Genomic DNA, 18,498 nt, shown 5'->3' with positions numbered 1-18,498 from the left:
AACGTTAATCAGGGCCTGGCCCAATAATAACTTATACCTTACGTCTTACTTATGATAGAATAAAGTCAATAAAGCATGAAAATAATTATTTAAATTTCATGATTTTTTTTAACAAAATTTTAGAAATAGTTCCTATGGTTTTTTTAAAAATTACATAGTCATGACATTTTTCAGAAATTTCATATATTTGTTTCGTAGGGTTTCTAAAAATTTTACATTTTGTTTAACACCTTTGAATTTTCGGTTAAATCTGTTCTAAACAATATGTTTGCTTTCTAGAAATAATAAAAAATAAAACTAGAAAAAAAAAGTATATTGCCCATTTCATGTGTTTTTAACTTTGTTTTTCAATAGAAACAAGGCAAGATTTTGAAACCTTTATGGTTGTGACATTTTGAATCATAGTTATATTAGATATTTTAACCTATATTTGCATTTATATGTTGTATCTCTTTTTTTTTCTAGCAATAAGGATTTTTTTTTTTTTTTTTTTTGTCAAAACCTCTCGACTCGAAAATGGTTTATGACTGAAAAAAAAAACATTTTATATAAATCAAGCAAACTCTAAAATTTCCCAACCAATAAATATGATTCTCAAAAGAACTAATAACCAAAAATCCAACATCACACCAAACACAAGTTCTCAAATGTGACGATTTGAGTGACCCTTTGGATTTATCCACCACATAATTATATTATTTCTATTAAAATAAAAGTCATGTGTAGCTTCAAATAATCTCTTTTCAATTATATACCAAAACAAAATGATATTTTTTTCCCACATCAATACAATTTTTTAATCATCTTGACTAACTTGATTATCGGTGCTAATTAGCACAAAATTATTGATAAAACTATTAGATTATAAAATAGTTTTTGTAATCAAATTTTACCAACAAAATCTCTTGATTATACTCTGTGCAACTAGCCACAATGCATCATAGTAAAAGACTAAAACACCCTTCATCACAAAGTACAACCATTCAATTGCTATGATTATGATATATTATGTTAAGGCTAATAATTGTTGCTCTAACTCATCACAAAAGTCATCTTTTACATAATCTTCCTCTCCTGAATTCTCATTAAACTCAATTGCTTCAAAGTCTTCTCCATTTCCATTTTGCTGTTCTTTGCTCTGGATTTCTGCCACGTGTCCAGTTTTCTTATAAAACATTTCTTTCTCAACATTCCAATCTTCACTTGTTTTCCCAATCACATCCCCAATCAATATCTGGTTTTCAGCAATGTGCTTTATATCACGTGTATCCACCACCTTTTCCGCTTCTGTAAAGGGCAAAACAGTCATTTCACTCACTCGTGTACTCAGTTAACACCTCAAGTTATTTATTTATAAGCTTTCACAAACCTTTTATGGCTAGCTCTTTAGCCGAATAATAATCTCTTGACATTTTCTTGAGTGAATCAACATCAAATTCTTTATCCTTAAAAAAACAAAAAAGATTATTCAATTCTTAAAAGTCACAAAAAATCATTATGAAATATTCCCAAAAAAAAAATTAGCAACTCACCATGTCCATGTTAATGTAACGTTCGATTTCCGTGTCTTTAAATAACCTAATATTTAAAACAATGTTAAATTCAAGATTTAAATTCAATGTTAAATTCAAGATTTAAAGATTTACTTTTTATTGGCATGTTGAACACGTGCATCTTGTAAGTTTGTTAATTCATTCACCCTTTCTTCAACAGATCCTTGTTTTAAATCAGTAGCTCCATATAGAAATAAATCCCTTTCTAACATACTTTTCACTAAAATTGATACAATTTCTATTTTCTCTTTTTTTGCATCAACAACAAGTTCCTTAAGCCTCTTGATTTCCCCTACCAAATAAAAAATTAAACCCATGAGGTTAAAAATAAAGAAAAGATTATATAAAAAACAACATACTTGCACATAAATAGATTCTGAAGGGAGGCTTGAATGGTTGTGTTTCATGTAGGCAGAAAAGACAATAAAGCCCTCCGATTCTGTGTGATATGGAAGAATTAGAAACCATGTAACCTGCATCAGAATATATATATTTATATATACAGTATATTGTCAATTATTAAATAATTAATTTGAGAAAATGAGGGTGTATAATTTATAATTTATACCTATGGAATGGGAATAAAGAGATTGCATAAAGAAACCTAATTTTGAATTGGGTTTAGCCTCAAAGATGCATGAGAACTTTTTAGAAAGCCATATTTTCTTCATATCAGTTAATGTAGTCATTTCACCCTGAAATAAATAATTAAACCCCAAATTCCATAAAAAACAGTATATAAAACTTTGAATTCTATAAAAGAGAGAATAATGGAAGGGAAGTTGTTTTGAGTACCTTTGCAAACTCATTGATAAGGTCATCAATGTCAAGTCTAAAGGGTTTGAGATCCATGGAGTCTAAATTTTTTTTAGTATTTCCAAAAAAGACCCTGAAAATTAAGATGTTTGTTGCTAGTGATTAAGATTGTGTAACTATCAAAACACGATAATGACATTGTTTAATAACCTTCAAAACAACTTCTCACTTTGCTTTAAGTTGTATTATTCAACATAAATTTGTTTCAACAACATATTTATTATTTTAATAGTAATAGTATTATGAATTATAAAAAATTCGAGTATATTTTACATAATTTCAAAACCGTTTGTTTTTTTTGTGTTACATTGATTGTCTATAACCAAATATTCATAAATTATAAAGTTAATCACTAAAATTACCATATTTATTGAAGCTACCTTGAAAAATAACCATCATTTTCGAAAATTTAACAAAAATGATCATGTTTTTTGCAAAATTAACAATTTTATTTATTGTTATTTAGCAAATTATATGTTTAATTATTTTATATAAACGTCTTTAAAAACCATATCATCACAGTGATCTTTATATTCGATTTGCATATTAATCTTCCTAACAGATGGTGCACCACTTACAATAGCCGCATATCATATCGCATTCAAATCACATGTAATTGCATAAAGAAACTAATAGGCATAGCAACTAACCATCTGAAAAAAAGGAATTCACTGTGGCATTTAATCAAACACCTAATAGGCATAACAACTAACCATTTAAGAAAAAATTCAGCCATAATTTTATAGTTCAACAAGAAAATAACAATTCAGCAACATAGTAAATTACATAATTGAAAATAACCTATTTTGGGGAGAAAATCAGGCGAGGTAGCAGCGGAAGCATCTGGTGAGTCGACGTAGCTCGTCTAGTGGGTCGTCGGCGGCGCCGGTCTTCAGGTGGTCCGGCGAAAAGATATATGGTCGATGTAATAAATATTCCCAATAAACATTGGTTGGAACATTTAATCGAACAGCTTATGAGCATACAAGATATGCAAAATTCAGTAAGAAAACACCGAAAATCGGCGATTTAGGGTTTAAGTTTTGAACTGAAAATCGAGTTTAGGGCTTTGAATAAAACAAAATATAATAGTAATTGGTAAGCATATACCCAAGTACCTAACTTTGTTCAGAATATAACCTGATTGTTGTCTTGCTCAACTTCTCCTATCTCCGACTCTCGCTACCAGTGCCAACTTCAATTAAGAGGATTAGAATGATTGTTGTCTTGAGCGCAGTCTAACTTTTCTTTTTCCACACCAATATCATGCGGACCAATAGTACAATAAAGCCCAATTTTACTGGTTATGTTGTAAATGGGTTTTTTGGTGTGATAAAATCTCAACATACGTGAAAATTTGTTCACTTTTACCCTATAATCGGATTTTACCTTAGTTATACGGTCATATTAATCGGAGCCGAAGGGTTTAGAACCCAGGGCTCCTCCTTATAAAATAAAGATCTTTACCACTAGACCAAACATTTTTGTTGGAAACTTATCCTAAAATATTATACTTACCAGATGTCACGTTATTTATTATTATTATTTGCTTAATTTGTTTTATACATATATATAATAATAATTATTTTTAATATAATAATAATAAAACTAATTATAAAAAATGGTTTTATACATATAAATAACATTTTATATGTATTTATATGTATATAAACACATTTTATATGTATAAAAAAGTTCTTATATATATATAAAAAATTTGTCTGTATAAAAAAAGTTTTTATGCATATAAAAAGCATTTTATATGTTTTTATACGTATTTATAAGACAATTTTATATTTGTATGTATAAAATATCTTAAAAATATCAATATATTTTTTGAAAATATAAATATATTAAAAAAATCATAATACATATTAAAACCATATTTAATAATAATAACAATAATAATTATAATTACAGTTATAATTATAATAATAATAACAACAGCGTTAGTGAATAAATATCGTTTGGTAGGTAAACTATCACATAGCTGATACTAGTCTAATGGTAAATTTCATTGCTTTGTAGATATGAGACCTGGGTTCGAATCTCTTACTCCATTTCCTTGTTATTCTTTTGAAATATTGTATATGGAATTAAGGGCCTTACGTGACACATATCACAACACTCCACACCTATCACAACACTCCACACATGCATAAACCCGAGTTCCAATCTCTTTACTCCATCTCCTTTTTATTTTTCTGAAAATATTGTCTATGGAATTAAGGGCCTTACGTGGCACCTATCACAACACTCCACGTCTGCATAAATGCACCCCATCAGCACCTACTCAGCGCCTCCTATGTTGTGTAGCCGGGATTGGGGCAAAAATGAACCTACTTTCCGGTATTTTTGGTTTTTAATGCATTAAAAACCGACTTAGGACATAACAGGTTATTTTGTGTAAAATTGGGGGCTGTAAGCAAAAATAATAAAAACACTAAAATTATTATTTTTAAATATTCTATATTTTATTGATGTAATCTTACAAGTTGACAAGTCTTTCTATCCCACATTGATGGGAAAAAACCCTTTGTAGGTTTATAAGCTAGAGGGAGTGATGACACAATAGTTGTATTCATTTCATTGCCACATAAGCGATACGTCAGCAATCACCACAAAAGTGTAGTTTCATGTCACACCCAATGAGTGGTGTTACAATCGATTCAAAATGTTTAAAAAGAAAACAAAAACATTTAAAAAAAATCTAACTAATCAACGATATTCAATTAGAATGACAATAGAAAAAGAGGAGCACTCCCTTGGAGTGTGCCACAGCAATCACCACAAAAGTGTAGTTTCATGTCACACCCAATGAGTGGTGTCACAATCGATTCAAAATGTTTAAAAAGAAAACAAAAACATTTAAAAAAAATCTGTTTAAAAAGAAAACAAAAACATTTAAAAAAAAATCTAACTAATCAACGGTCAATTAGAATGACAATAGAAAAAGAGGAGCACTCCCTTGGAGTGTGCCACAGTGTGGTCTCTACCGCACCAAAACCGCAGGAAAGGAGTGGTATTCCAAGCTGGTCAATTAGAATGACAATAGAAAAAGAGGAGCACTCCCTTGGAGTGTGCCACAGTGTGGTCTCTACCGCACCAAAACCTAACTAATCAACGATCAATTAGAATGACAATAGAAAAAGAGGAGCACTCCCTTGGAGTGTGCCACAGTGTGGTCTCTACCGCAGGAAAGGAGTGGTATTCCAAGCTGATGTGACAATGGAGTGCACCCTCTACTGCACCCACTCCCTTAAGCCTAAGTGATTTACAATATATTTCTTTCTATATATCATTCTATACATCTTAAATGATGACATTTGTCACACAATTGTATTAAAATATATATTATTATTTTTATTAAATATGACACATTTTATTATTTAAGATAAATAAAATGATATGTAGAAAGAAAATATAGGATGATATTTCATTTTCTATTATTTTTCAATTATTAAAAATTCCGTATGATTTTATATATATAGAATTGTTTTCCGTTTTGTAAAATCGTAATCGTAATATTCTACCCAAGCAATTTAAAACATAAAAAAATTCATTGAAACATATCAGTAATAATAAATAATTTTAAACATAAAAAATACCTCTTCAACATATTATTTAACAATTAAAAAAATCAAAAGTATGTATTCTTTTACTTAGATTGTATTTAATGGACTAAACTAAAAAATTATTTGGTGGCTGAAAAAGTTGGTTTTTTTTTTTTGAATAGCAAACTAATCTAGTTATCACCACATATGTCTCGTTCATTAGCACACACTTATGTCTCAAACATGACTTGAAGTTGAACTCATGACTTATGAAAAGCTAGTTGCAACTTGATTTACCATCTAATGAAAAAAAATGTTTGATATAAAATTAGCTGTAAGCTAACTAAAAAAATTTATAAAAATAGCTAAAAGTGTACGTAGAAAATCGAAGTTTAATATAACTAACAAAATATATATTTTGGAGAATTTTAAATAACAATAAACTTGTTCAAATGCTGGTCCGACTAACTTATAAATTATTTTTGATTTCTTAAACCAAAAAATCTAAAAGAAGCTTGAAAAATAAACTATTTTTGTGATGTTCCAAACATAGCTTTAGACAAGACAAAATATTAGAATTCTTGTAGACAAAATAAATAATAACGATATGATCCAATCCTACAATTATATCCCAATCTAACCCAAAAACGATCGACAAGAATCATAAGATTACCCAAAGCGATCTAAATATAACTGAGAAGAATCATAAGATCCTGACAACTTTGAAAAATACTAAACTAGTTTTAAATAATTTAATATATATCACAAAAATCAATAGTCTCGAGAAAAAAAAAATAGCTTTACGAAATACCCACAAATTTGAACTCAAATTGTACAATAAAGTTTGTCACAAGCATCCCAACAATTTCAAGTCTACAAACTCACCACTTTCTACCACTACCACTAAAAACACAAACAACCACCAAACTTTCAAATCGGAAACTCCATTTTAATCATCGCATTACTCGCATCCACCATCTCACCACGCAACCAATCCTTAGCACAAACCAACGCCTCCACCGTCTCCGCCCTCAACGAACACCGGTACCTCCCCATCTCCGGCCGCCCCACCTCAAACACCGCCTCCGCCGCCACCGTCGACACCGGCACCGACAAAATATCCCTCGCCATCTTCGAAAGTGTCGGATACTTCACCTTATTCAACTTCCACCACCCCACCACATCAAACTCATGCACACGTGGCAACAACGACTCCTCCAAATACTGGTCCAGCTCAGATTTCGATTGCTGACTTGTCGTCTCCATAATATACACATCAAAATCCGTCAACCCCGGCCCACCACCACCACCACCACCATCCCCATCCTCCGTTTTCACTTCTCCGGTCACCGGACCACCACCGTTTGTTAGCGGCACCGGGAGCGCGACGTACTCTAGAAAAAGCTGATGAATCCCTTCATCGACTATGTTTATATACGTTTGCGCCTCGTCACCATATATCTTTGTGAAACTGAATTCAACTAACTTCATCTTGAAACGTGGGTCCATAACTACCGCGATTGCTAATATCAAACAACAATTTTTCCAATAGTTATTGAAATTCTCTTGCATTGGTTTGGTCAGCCCGCTGATGACCGGATCCTCGCTGGCGGCTGCCCGAGCTAGCTCGAGTTGAATCTTCCACGCTTCATGGAAAAACGTGTTTGTAGTCGGGACACTCGAGGTTGTTAAAAGATTCGCGGTGTCATATAAAATCTTTAAATACGCGCAAAGATTCTCGATTACATTCCACTCTTCGCGAGTCGGGCCCTTACTGTAATCGGAATCGGTGGTGTCTAAGCAAGAAAACACCTCTTTCAATTCCGATGCCGATTGTAACATTTCGTACGTTGTATTCCATTGCGTTTGGTTGTCGATTGCTAACGTTTTTGTACTTGGGACTTGAAGTTGTTGTTTAAGGGATAAAAACTTCTCTTCTAACGATTCCGATGTTTTCACGTACTTCACGCAATCGCGTACTTTTTTCACAGTTTCGTGATTTGTGGCGAGTGATTCCGCCACAATTCCGCTTATGGAACGGGAAAGACAGTTTCCGAGGAGTAATTGACCGCCGAGGATGTTCGGGTTTTTTTCCGAGAGAAGATTCCGGAGACTTTCGATTCCGATTTCACTCACGGGTTGGTTGATTGTAATCGAGAACAACCTCCCTTCCATATTCCAATCGGAAAGACAAGCGGAAACGGCATGACTAAAGGCGGAATCGGAATCGGGATACGGTTCCATTACCACGTTTAAAAGCTTCCGATGAATCTTCCATTCACTATCCACAAACTGACCCGTTACATAAACATAACCCGTGGTTTGACACGACCCGTATAAGTCAACCGTGAGACAAACCCGACCCGGCATTGATTCAATCACTTTCTGGATTTTATCCTTTTCGCTTAAATAAGTCGCCACACAATCGCCTTGCACAGTGCTAAAGTTGACCAAGTCAAACCTCGGTTGTAAGTTATGAACAAAGGAAACGAAACCCGGGTGTTCAACGATATGGAGCGGGTAATCATGCATGATGATCATACGGGCGATTTCATGGCGGCAGCGGTCGGAATCGAAGGGGAAGAACGGGGCGGAAGCGGCGGTCCGGTAGCGGCGTTTGGGTGTTTCGGTGGCGGTGTTTGGTGGTTGTGGGGTGGTGAACGGTGATGACGAGTCGGGGTGGTTGTTTTGGTTTTGGTTACGGAGGACAACCGGGCAGCTGCCCTTGGCGATGTGGCGTTTCAGGTGACTTGTTCCGGCGACTTTTGAACCTGTGCTGTATGCGAATGATTGTTTGCATTGTTTACAACAAGCGCGTCTACAACCGGGGCCCACGTTTTCGATTGTGAAGTGTTCCCATACGATTGATTTCTTCTTTCGGCGTTTGTTGGGTTGTGATTCCATGTTTTGGGCGTCTAGGAAGACCGGCTGCATCTCCATGTTGACCAATGCGTTGTTTTCAGTGGGAAGTGACTCCATGAATACCTTTACAAATAGACAAACAAGGTTTAATTGCCATTTTTTTTTAACTATTTAATGTTCAAATTCATATTGTATTATAATTTGCAGGTTGTATTCTTTATCTACAAAAGTGTACATGGACTTGAAGACAAACACAAATCTTATGTTAAGTACACATATGTATGCACATGGTACAAACCCGTATAGCATGAAGACTTATACTTTAAAGAACACCGAATCGGGCCAACCACTTTAAGTCCATCTTCACCATAAGAACTCGATGTAACTCGATGTAATTCAGTTGAATTAAAGGAGAGAGTCTAATTTACATAAATACCCTTCATGGGCACATAGAGAAGTCCGTTATCTTTTTCGGAATCCGGGTCAAACATGACGAATCTAAACATCCATGGGCTGAAACAAGTTCATCCTGAACAGATCTAGGGTTTCCTCTTAGAAACATAAGAATTAAGCTAAGAGAAGTCAAAACATCAAAAATCCATAGCACATGGAGCTATATACAACGATCAATTAATCAATTAATCAACTAATTAAACAGAAAACAACAAATCATGTTCGGATTCAAGCAATTTAACACTGAAGCATACTAATTAATCAATCAACAGGTCAAACACCAGAAACCCATCAAAATTAACATCAATCGAAGCAGAAAAAAACGAATTAAGAGTATGGTTTAGAATTATACCGATAGCAGCAGCTGCAGCGGCGAAAACACCGATCTAAATCCGGCGAAATCGAGATCCGGAGAGGGGTTCTTCGAGGAGAGAGAAAGTTGGGAGGAGAGAGAAAGATGAGAGATTGGGCTTGAACCCGAGAAAGCGAATTGGACTATTGGAATTGGGGTTTGTTGGGGGAAGCCAAGGAAGAAGACGATAAGGGTCTTTGTAAAAAATGTGAAATCACAATTCACAAAAGGGAATAAAAATAAAAGCGGATTGGATATGGACTTTGAGATCCATTAATATTTTTAGATGACATATGTTTAACATATATTTTGTTTACTGTGTGTTTTGTGTGTTTGTGTGTGTTTGGTGTAGGGGGTTGCAGCCCATTGAGCCACATAGGTTTACTTTTCTATAACAAGGGTTTTGTTTGGAGTAGAGGTAGGGTGGGTGGGTCTACAAACTAAGATGCTTTTGTAGTAAAATAATCAACGCAATAAATAAAAACAATGCATATTTAGTCAAAATTTATTTTAAATGAAGCATAGCTTAATTTATATTTTAAGTAATTGTTTTTTATTTTTATTTTATTAACATAAAATTCTGAACGTTGATTTTAGAGTAGGTTGTATAAAATAAAATGAACTAAAATCATGTTTTTTTGTATGCAAATTATATGTAAAATTTATGTATTTTCATACTCATTGATAAACTATTTATATTATAAATTATAACTAAAATAATTAAATAGGATACTCAGATTTCTTGAAATATATTTTGATATATTGATGGTTAGATTATTTATTTAACTTGAATTTATAACATGATTTTAAAATTATACTTACTTAATTTTTCATCAAACATAGCATTCTCTTTATATATAATTTGTTCGAAAAATACAAAGATTTTTATTTTACATTCTTTAAAACGAGCATTTAGGACAAGACTAATCATATCGCCATTTATGTTCTTATATTTTATGTGATGTCTAGGTATTTTTAGTTGTATTTTGGTTTTAAATTAAGATATATGACCTTGTATGAAAATCCTACTTGGTCAATGTCACTAGCTTAGTGAATGGATCGACAAGAATCTTTTCTAATATGACTCTAGTGACTATGATGTCTTCACATTTGACTCAATAAATGCAATATACTCTAACTTTGTTGTTAAGTACACTATAATGTATTACTTGGTACTCCTCCAAGTCAATGCTTCACCATTCAGTAAGGGCACAAATTCTCACTACAAGCATAATCATCTTTATTAGTTTGAAACTAGCTTCAGTGTAACCCTTACATTTATCTCTTTGATACTTACAAGAACATATCTCTTGTCCTCCTAGGATATTTAAGAATTTTCTTGGTTTTAAATCAATAATTGACCACAGAGTTGATCTGATCGACTTTTCATGATCAACGCATATGAGATAGCAGACCTAGTATATATTATGACACTAGGTGTGACACCCATGTATTACATGAGTTTATTTAGAAAAAAATTAAATATGAAATTTTAATAATTTGAAAAGTTTGAATTTATAAGAAAAATGAGAAAAATTTTGAATTATTCAAATTAATGAGGTTTTAATGTATTGAATACATTACATATATAAATCTTTTTTAATAAATACCTTACATATATATATTACCTTACATATTAAATGAGGAATTTTAATTTAATAAAATGAAAAATACAATAAAATGACAAGTGGAAAATAAAAAATTCAAAAATTCTAGAAAATAACATGTGTCCAAATGAAGGAGAAGATGATATGTGGCAAAAAGTTCTTTATTTATTAGGGAGGATACATGATCGATCATAAAACATAAGAATATGGGACTCAACTTATTTCTTTTAGTTCTTAACTAGAACTAGAACACTGAACTTTGTGAAATTCCATACCATGCTTTTTAGGCACAAGCTATTTAGACGTCTGCATCTTAAATTTCCTTAACATAGTATGTATTATGGCTCAATCCAATGAGCCTCTTAGATCTATCTCTATAGATCTTAACAGTTAGTATGTATGTTGCTTTTCCTAACTGATTCATAGTAAAACAAATCCCAAGCCAAGATTTTACACTTCACAAAGTTAGAACATGTTTCCTATGAGTTGTATATCATCAAAATATAGTACAAGGGTGAAAAAACTCTCCTACTAGCTTTGAGATACATAAATGGATAATCTTTATTTCTTGAAAATCCAAGCTCTTTAACCTTCCCATCAAAACAAATATTCCAAATGTGAGATGCTTGATTTCGTCCATAAATGCACATATTAAGCTTACATGACCTTCACAACCTATCTCAGTTTGAATGTGCGTGCATTTATATCCATTTGTGTCTTCTTCTTGAAGACCCAATTACACCCAACTGTTTAAGGCTAGTTGTATGATCAACCAAATTCCAATATTGGTTATCATTCATGGACTAAACCTCATCCTTCCATTTTGCATCCTTTTGGGCCTGCTATAGCTTCCGATAGTTGGTAGACTCTAATCGTCATCTACCATTAACTTATATCCATCAGTAATATAAAATCTATATAACTAGGTGCATAACGTCCTTTGTCATGTCTTTGAAGAAGAGATGGAGACATTTCAAATTCCTCAACAACTCTTTGTTGAGATTCAGTAGTTCTTTTTACCACTTGTTTACAGCCAGTGCCAACTTCAAGGTTCTTCGTTTCTTAATTATTGTAATTCATCAAGATCAATCTAGTTGCCACTAGCCTCTTTGGATATCATCTCCCTTTCTCAGAAGACTGCCATTTTTAAAAAACAAACACTTTGTTCTTAGGGGTTTGTGAAACAAATACCCAAAAGACTTATTATGATATCTAACTAAGCAATACATCTTTGTTCTAGGTTCTAGTTTAGAGATTCATGAAGAGTGTAAGCCTCACAATCCTATACTTCCATATGTGCTAGTGAGGGATGAACCCCACACTACATTTCAGAGACTGTCTTGAAAACCTTATGAGGTGGTGAAAGGTCGTAGACTACGTGTAACGGTCTTCATGATATAGTTCATGAACTTTTTAGACGCATAGTATGACTTATCATTTAACAAATCAAACATTGATTGGTTTATCTTTTCAAATGCACTGCTTTCGGCAGTGTTTCTGGTGGAGATAATTGTGAAACAATGTCACAATTCCTTTGGTGATCATTCGAATTTTGACTAAGATACTCACTATCCCTATATGATTTGAGCATCTTATCCTTTCAACCGGTTGATTCTTAACATTTTTTGTGGAAGCTCTAAATATTTTTAAGGATTCAAACTTATCAAACAAATATGCATGTCTACAAAAGGTAATGAAGTTGGTCTAACCATGTATTCTTGTGAATCTAAATAGTCAATTAGTGTAACTAATTCTAACAAATACCTACATCACTAAGTGATGCTTTTGTTATCTATCTTGATAAACAATATTAGCAATTATCAATAAGATTTATGGTCAAATGACTTCCAAAATACTTACTACTTGGATATTTGGCCACACATTTCACATTAATATGCCCAAGAAGGTGATTCAACGGATACATTTAATCCAAACCTTTTAAATGTAATTAAAGAAAGGTTGAACCATTATTATAATACTAGTTTCATAGATACCATAGACTAAACAATGGAGAGAACGAGTTGACTATTGATCTTATGGATAGTAGCAAGGGATCGATATCAATTATTAATTTCTCTTCCTTATGATTCAACCTCTTACTTCCCTTACAAATGTTAGTACCTTATCATGAGTATATACTCAAGGGTTGGAAATAATATTTTAATAGTATTACAAATTTATATATCTGACTGTGCCATACTCTTTGGCTTATAGCTTTTCAACTCTTTCCAATATACTCGACATCTTTGCTTTCTTAGTCCTTCTCTTTGTGGTGGACTCATATAGTCTTATATATATATATATATATATATATATATATATATATATATATATATATATATCAGAGTCAACATTCCTTTTGTCCTTTACGTTGGTGTTGGAGTTGGGTATACTAACTTTATAAAAAATAAATAAGATCAATGGAGCTAGAGTTTCTATACTTAGCCATGTAAGTCTCAGAAGCCCTCAACATACCATACGACCCCTTATGGATCTTTCCAAGTTGATTAAATCAAAATTAAATTAAATGGATTATATGAACATGCCAACTAGTTGATTATGATACCCATAGTCAACTCCCAACTTAATGAAATTACATGTTGCTTCATTTTCTCAATGTATAAAGTACACATGGTACTTGTTCCTTCCTATAGCTAAAGGTGCTATAGTTGGAGGAACAACATGAAAAGCTTCGTCTAGGTTATGGTCTTTCTTTTCGTTAATACGAACTATTCTTAAACTACAAATACATTTAAGATTGATTAGCCCAATTATCTTATCCTTTTAGAGGATTTACAACACCAAAATTTATAGTGTACAATTGAGCATTTGTAAACGTCATTCAATATAAAGTTCCATTCTAGTTTGTTTTATTAATACTTAAAAGTAATTACCCAATTTAAAATAATTTAGTTAAGTCTAGGATCCATATTTTACTCCATGATGTGAAGAGGTATATCATAGTCACACCAAGAAGGTATTTAGGTAGGAAAACTAATTACCAATTTCAATCTCTAGAAACTCATATATCTATCGAGATTTATTAGCTTATGTCAATAACATGTTTTATCTCTTTCACGCTCATCCAAATTCATGATAGGGATGTCGTGGATCATTAATCTAGATGGTAAATCAACCATGTAAATGTTGGATTAGGTGTCTAAGCCCATAACTATAATTGGTATGTACTTAACCCGATAGTAGCATGGTCCTTTTGGGTTGCCTTCACCATAGCAACTTGACAGGATGAATTATCAGAAAGAGGTAGATAAATGAATTATTAATATATTATAAGAATAATATATTAATTGAGAAATCATATTATTTAATTAGTATTGATCATAAATTGATTTGGAATAAATTTGGTGATCAAAAAAGACTGATTAAAGAATGGGGACTGATATTGCAATTTATTGTTAGTTGCAAGTTGGGCTGTGGACTCCTAATAGAAGGGGTGGACAAATTCTATGGGAATCCCATAGAAGAATTTGCCCAAAGGGCCTCCTAGAAGTGTTCCATAGATTGCTTAAGGCCTAAGTAGAGAATTAGGGTTTCAGCCTAAAAACCCTAGCATCATAACTATATAAAGACCCCTTGGCATGAGGATTTCAGCCACTTGATTCTAAAAAGAAACCCTAGCCGAAAATACTAGCCTACATCCTCTCTCTCTTGTTCATCTATTTCTAGTTGGTGTTTGTGACTCCATTAGAGGTGCAACAATTGAGGCACTAAGCTCTTAAAGGTCAAGATCAACAAGCTATAAGAAAAGGTATTCTTCTAAGCATGTTTAAGTTATCAATTTCGAAAACTGTATGCTAGATTAGGGTTTATGCTTTGGATAATAATTTGCATGTATAACTCGAGAAAAACCTAGATCCAAAGCATTAGGGTTGCATGTGCACCATAGGAATGTTGTAGTGCTCAAAACACATCAATGGTATCGGAGATTAGGGTGTTTGTCTGTTATATGATGCTATTGTATTGTTTTCAACGCTAATTTTTTTCGATTTTGGTCTCTGACTGGTGGACTCGACGAGTCCATGCCCTGACTCGACGAGTTGGTTCGTCAAATGGTAGTTTTTTTTTCGGATTTTGACCTAAATTAGATTTGGATAATTACCATAAGTTGTTTTTAATGATTAAATTTGGATTTTATAATATGGTAATGTATATCCTCATCTAATTGAAATATAATTGTCAAATTTTAAGATAATTACAAGATGATGTGATAAATTAATTATTTGTAAAATTTGATTTGAATTTTCTTACCATATAAATGGATTAGGTCAAATTTCATGATAATGATAAAATTATATGATTAATTTGATTGTTTTAAAATTTGATCTAGAAGTTTTGAAAAGTTTCTAAACTTGCCCTCAAGTTTTGGAATTTAAATTTGATTAAAAGCTTTTTTTTTCTAATTTTGAAATATTAAATTCAAAAACCTTAGTGTTTTAAAAGTTTAAAATACAACCCTTATACTATTATAATACTAAAAGCTTAATACTTACATATATGTATAAGATGAGTCAGTCTTATCGTTAGTAGGACTCATTCACGAAGCTGGTCTATAAGGGGGGTTTAAGAAAGTGCCCTATAAAATGACCATCATTGGGTATCCACTCTTACCCACCGCACTATTGACTAGTGGAGGGTCGTTAGCTGAACGGGTAGGATAGGATATTAATTCCTCATTAATAAGTATAATGAAAGTTATAAAGTAACTAAATGTTTTCATAAATTCTCAATCTTAGTTACTTTAGGAAAAATGTGAAAATGATGTTATTCCATGAAATTGCACTTTGCATCTTGTCAAAGTCGTCAGTGGAGCGTGTGTGGTTAACCAACACACTAACTTGGACTAACAAGGGTGGCGAAGGGTAGCTCAAGAATTATCATAGATCAATAGAGTGTGTGTGGTTAACTGACACATTGATTAGGTGGTAAATGACTCGAGAGTACCAAGCTAATTTGCATGGTTATTCACACCTTGTTTGTGATCCTCGATATCCCAGTCACAAACTTGAAGGACATAATTGAGATTAAACATGTCATTGAAAAGTTCAATGAATCTCAAAAGAATCTAGGAATTTCATTTCATTTAAAACATAATTGTTCATTTCGTTTTTCATGGTGGAATTGGTAAATCCTCATTTATCTACCTTCATATAATTTGCAATTGGATTACGACGTCCCTCTTCCAAATTGTGAATTATAGTGTTGGGTCCTAGCCTTAATATTTCATTTTGGGTGTTATATTAAGGATCTCTTATCTAATCTAAACTTTGTTCCTTTTCTTTTTCATATGTCTGGCTCAAACAACGCTTCTAGCTCGAACTCCAACTCATCAAGCTCCTTTTCTCTTATGAACATTTGTGGGAAGGTCTACTTCGATGGGTCCAATTTCAATGATTGGATCTGCAACATTCGCATGGCCCTTCGATTCGACGACAAGGAATTGTTGGAATAGTGTCTAAGGTTGCAACTATATTAGGCAAGTATTTGACCCGGTTGTGCTGGAATCACCTTATGGAATATGATAAAAAGGGTGATCGCAAGAAGATAATATCATATGGTCTTAAAACCTAGATATATGGTTTGTTATTTGTTAATTGGTTGTACATTGATAATGCGAAACCGCATCAGTAACTTGATGTTATAGAAAGCATTGTTGTGCATAGTTGATTAATGAATAAGTAAATGCATATAAGTCGAAGTTTATCTATTACTTTTATCCTAAGAGGGTAAAAGCGATATCTCGACCGCTCGATGATTTGATTTGACTTATGTGCCGGGCCCGGTCAGAACTGAATTGATGTGTTCGATTAGGTTCTATGTCGAATGAATATGAGATCGAGAAACCAATTGTTGGACAAATTGGTTCCATAGAACTGTCAGCATGATATCTAAACAGAGGACTGTACGATCCCTTATCTAAAGGACAAGATTGATAAGATCAGAGTTTGACAACGTCTTTGAGAGCTACGATTGCTAATCGGATTATACTTGTGTATATAGTTACTAGACTTATCCAAGTGGGAGACTGTTGGAATAGTGTCTAAGGCTGCAACTATATTAGGCAAATATTTGACTCGGTTGTGCATGGTCCTTTTGGGTTGCCTTCACCATAGCAACTTGACAGGATGATTTATAATGAGAGAAGAAATATTATTAATATATTATGAGAATAATATAAGGAGTAATAATATTATTATTTGATTAATATAAGTCATAAATTAATTAGGAATTAATTTGGTGACTTAAAGAGATTAATTAAATAGAAGGGCATAAACTGTCAATTGTATGATAGTTGTACTTTGGGCTATAATCTATTAAGGATAAGGGTTGGACGAATTTAGGGTTTAGAAGAGCCTAGAATTCGTCCAAGGGCTTATCATAAAGGGATTGGATTGCTTAGGGCTTAAGTTATCCAATTAGGGTTTAAGGGTGAAACCCTAGGAGCCTCACTAGTATAAATAGACCCTAAGGGTTAAGGAAAATCGGCACCCTTGTCTCTAAAATAACCCTGGCCGATTTCTTCCTCCTCTCTCATCTATCTATAATCATCCTCTTGCTAGTTGGTGTTTGTAAGCCATTAGAGGAGTGACACTTGTGACTCTAAAGCTCCAAGGATAAGAAGATTCAAGCAAGTGATTCAAGGTAATCATCTAAATCTGATTTCTTATGTTATTATACTAGAATTGTCATTAGAAGTCTTGGATTCAATGCATGTTCAATTAGAGAAACCTAGATCCAAGCATTAGGGTTTGTATGTGCACATAGGAATGTTCATATGGCCAAAACCCATCAGTGGTATCAGAGCCTTGATTGGTTTCTATTGAATTGATGCATTGGTTGCTTGTTTGTTGCTTGCAAAATTCGAATTTTTTCATTCTGCCTGATGAACTCGGTGAGTTCCGTAGTGGACTCGGCGAGTAGGCCTCAACTCGGCGAGTCCATTGTGGTACTCGGCGAGTTCGAGCGTCAGAAAGAGCTAATTTCGGGATTTCTTGTTGTTTATCTTTTGGGAACTTACCTTAATCTTAATAGGTCAATATAAATCCGATTTTGAGATATATTTGAGTATATTCTTGACCTAATTGAAGATATTTATCAATTAATTGAATATTAATTTCTTTATGTGATAATTGATTAATTATTTTAATTAAATTGGTAAATTGTTTTGCAAGAAATAATTAAATAAATCAAATATGGATAATTATGTGATTAAATGTTAATTTGGATTATTTGTTATTTGATCCCCTATGTTTTGAAAAGTTTAAAACCTGCCCTCAAGTTTT

General features: G+C 32.8%; 2 protein-coding genes across 3 annotated transcripts; both read right to left on the bottom strand.

The window, feature by feature from the left end:
* Positions 1 to 941: 941 nt before the first annotated feature.
* Positions 942 to 3,655, bottom strand: LOC145062956 (Small nuclear RNA activating complex (SNAPc), subunit SNAP43 protein). 2 transcript variants are annotated; one of them, XM_079010549.1, is made up of 9 exons: positions 3,510 to 3,655; positions 3,171 to 3,342; positions 2,349 to 2,442; positions 2,122 to 2,248; positions 1,913 to 2,026; positions 1,647 to 1,845; positions 1,533 to 1,578; positions 1,370 to 1,445; positions 942 to 1,287 (listed from the first exon to the last, which is right to left on the bottom strand). In XM_079010549.1, exons 3-9 carry the CDS (start codon positions 2,403 to 2,405, stop codon positions 1,007 to 1,009), a joined length of 900 nt encoding a protein of 299 aa, XP_078866675.1. In that variant the 5' UTR covers positions 2,406 to 2,442; positions 3,171 to 3,342; positions 3,510 to 3,655; the 3' UTR covers positions 942 to 1,006. The 2 variants fall into 2 exon arrangements, with proteins under 2 accessions (XP_078866675.1, XP_078866676.1); XM_079010550.1 differs by having other exon boundaries at positions 3,488 to 3,647.
* A 3,067-nt stretch (positions 3,656 to 6,722) lies between these two features.
* On the bottom strand, positions 6,723 to 9,871 carry LOC145061440 (zinc finger BED domain-containing protein DAYSLEEPER-like). The gene is made up of 2 exons (XM_079008911.1): positions 9,591 to 9,871; positions 6,723 to 8,908 (listed from the first exon to the last, which is right to left on the bottom strand). The coding sequence occupies exon 2, from the start codon at positions 8,900 to 8,902 to the stop codon at positions 6,854 to 6,856; it is 2,049 nt and encodes a 682-aa protein (XP_078865037.1). The 5' UTR covers positions 8,903 to 8,908; positions 9,591 to 9,871; the 3' UTR covers positions 6,723 to 6,853.
* Positions 9,872 to 18,498: the final 8,627 nt, after the last annotated feature.

Source organism: Lactuca serriola, chromosome 7 (genome assembly GCF_051521515.1).
Source record: "Lactuca serriola cultivar US96UC23 chromosome 7, Lser_US96UC23_V15, whole genome shotgun sequence".
NCBI lineage: Eukaryota > Viridiplantae > Streptophyta > Magnoliopsida > Asterales > Asteraceae > Lactuca > Lactuca serriola.
This window is presented reverse-complemented; position numbering and strand designations above follow the sequence as displayed.

Bases quoted from the DNA above. Each gene is read 5' to 3' on its own strand.
- LOC145062956 (XM_079010549.1), bottom strand. From the start codon at position 2,405: ATGGATCTCAAACCCTTTAGACTTGACATTGATGACCTTATCAATGAG. The intron at 1,846-1,912 runs GTATGTTGTTTT...TTTATTTGGTAG, and splicing joins CAGAATCTATTTATGTGCAA to GGGAAATCAAGAGGCTTAAG. The intron at 1,579-1,646 runs GTAAATCTTTAA...TTTAAATATTAG, and splicing joins GTTCAACATGCCAATAAAAA to GTTATTTAAAGACACGGAAA.
- LOC145061440 (XM_079008911.1), bottom strand. From the start codon at position 8,902: ATGGAGTCACTTCCCACTGAAAACAACGCATTGGTCAACATGGAGATG.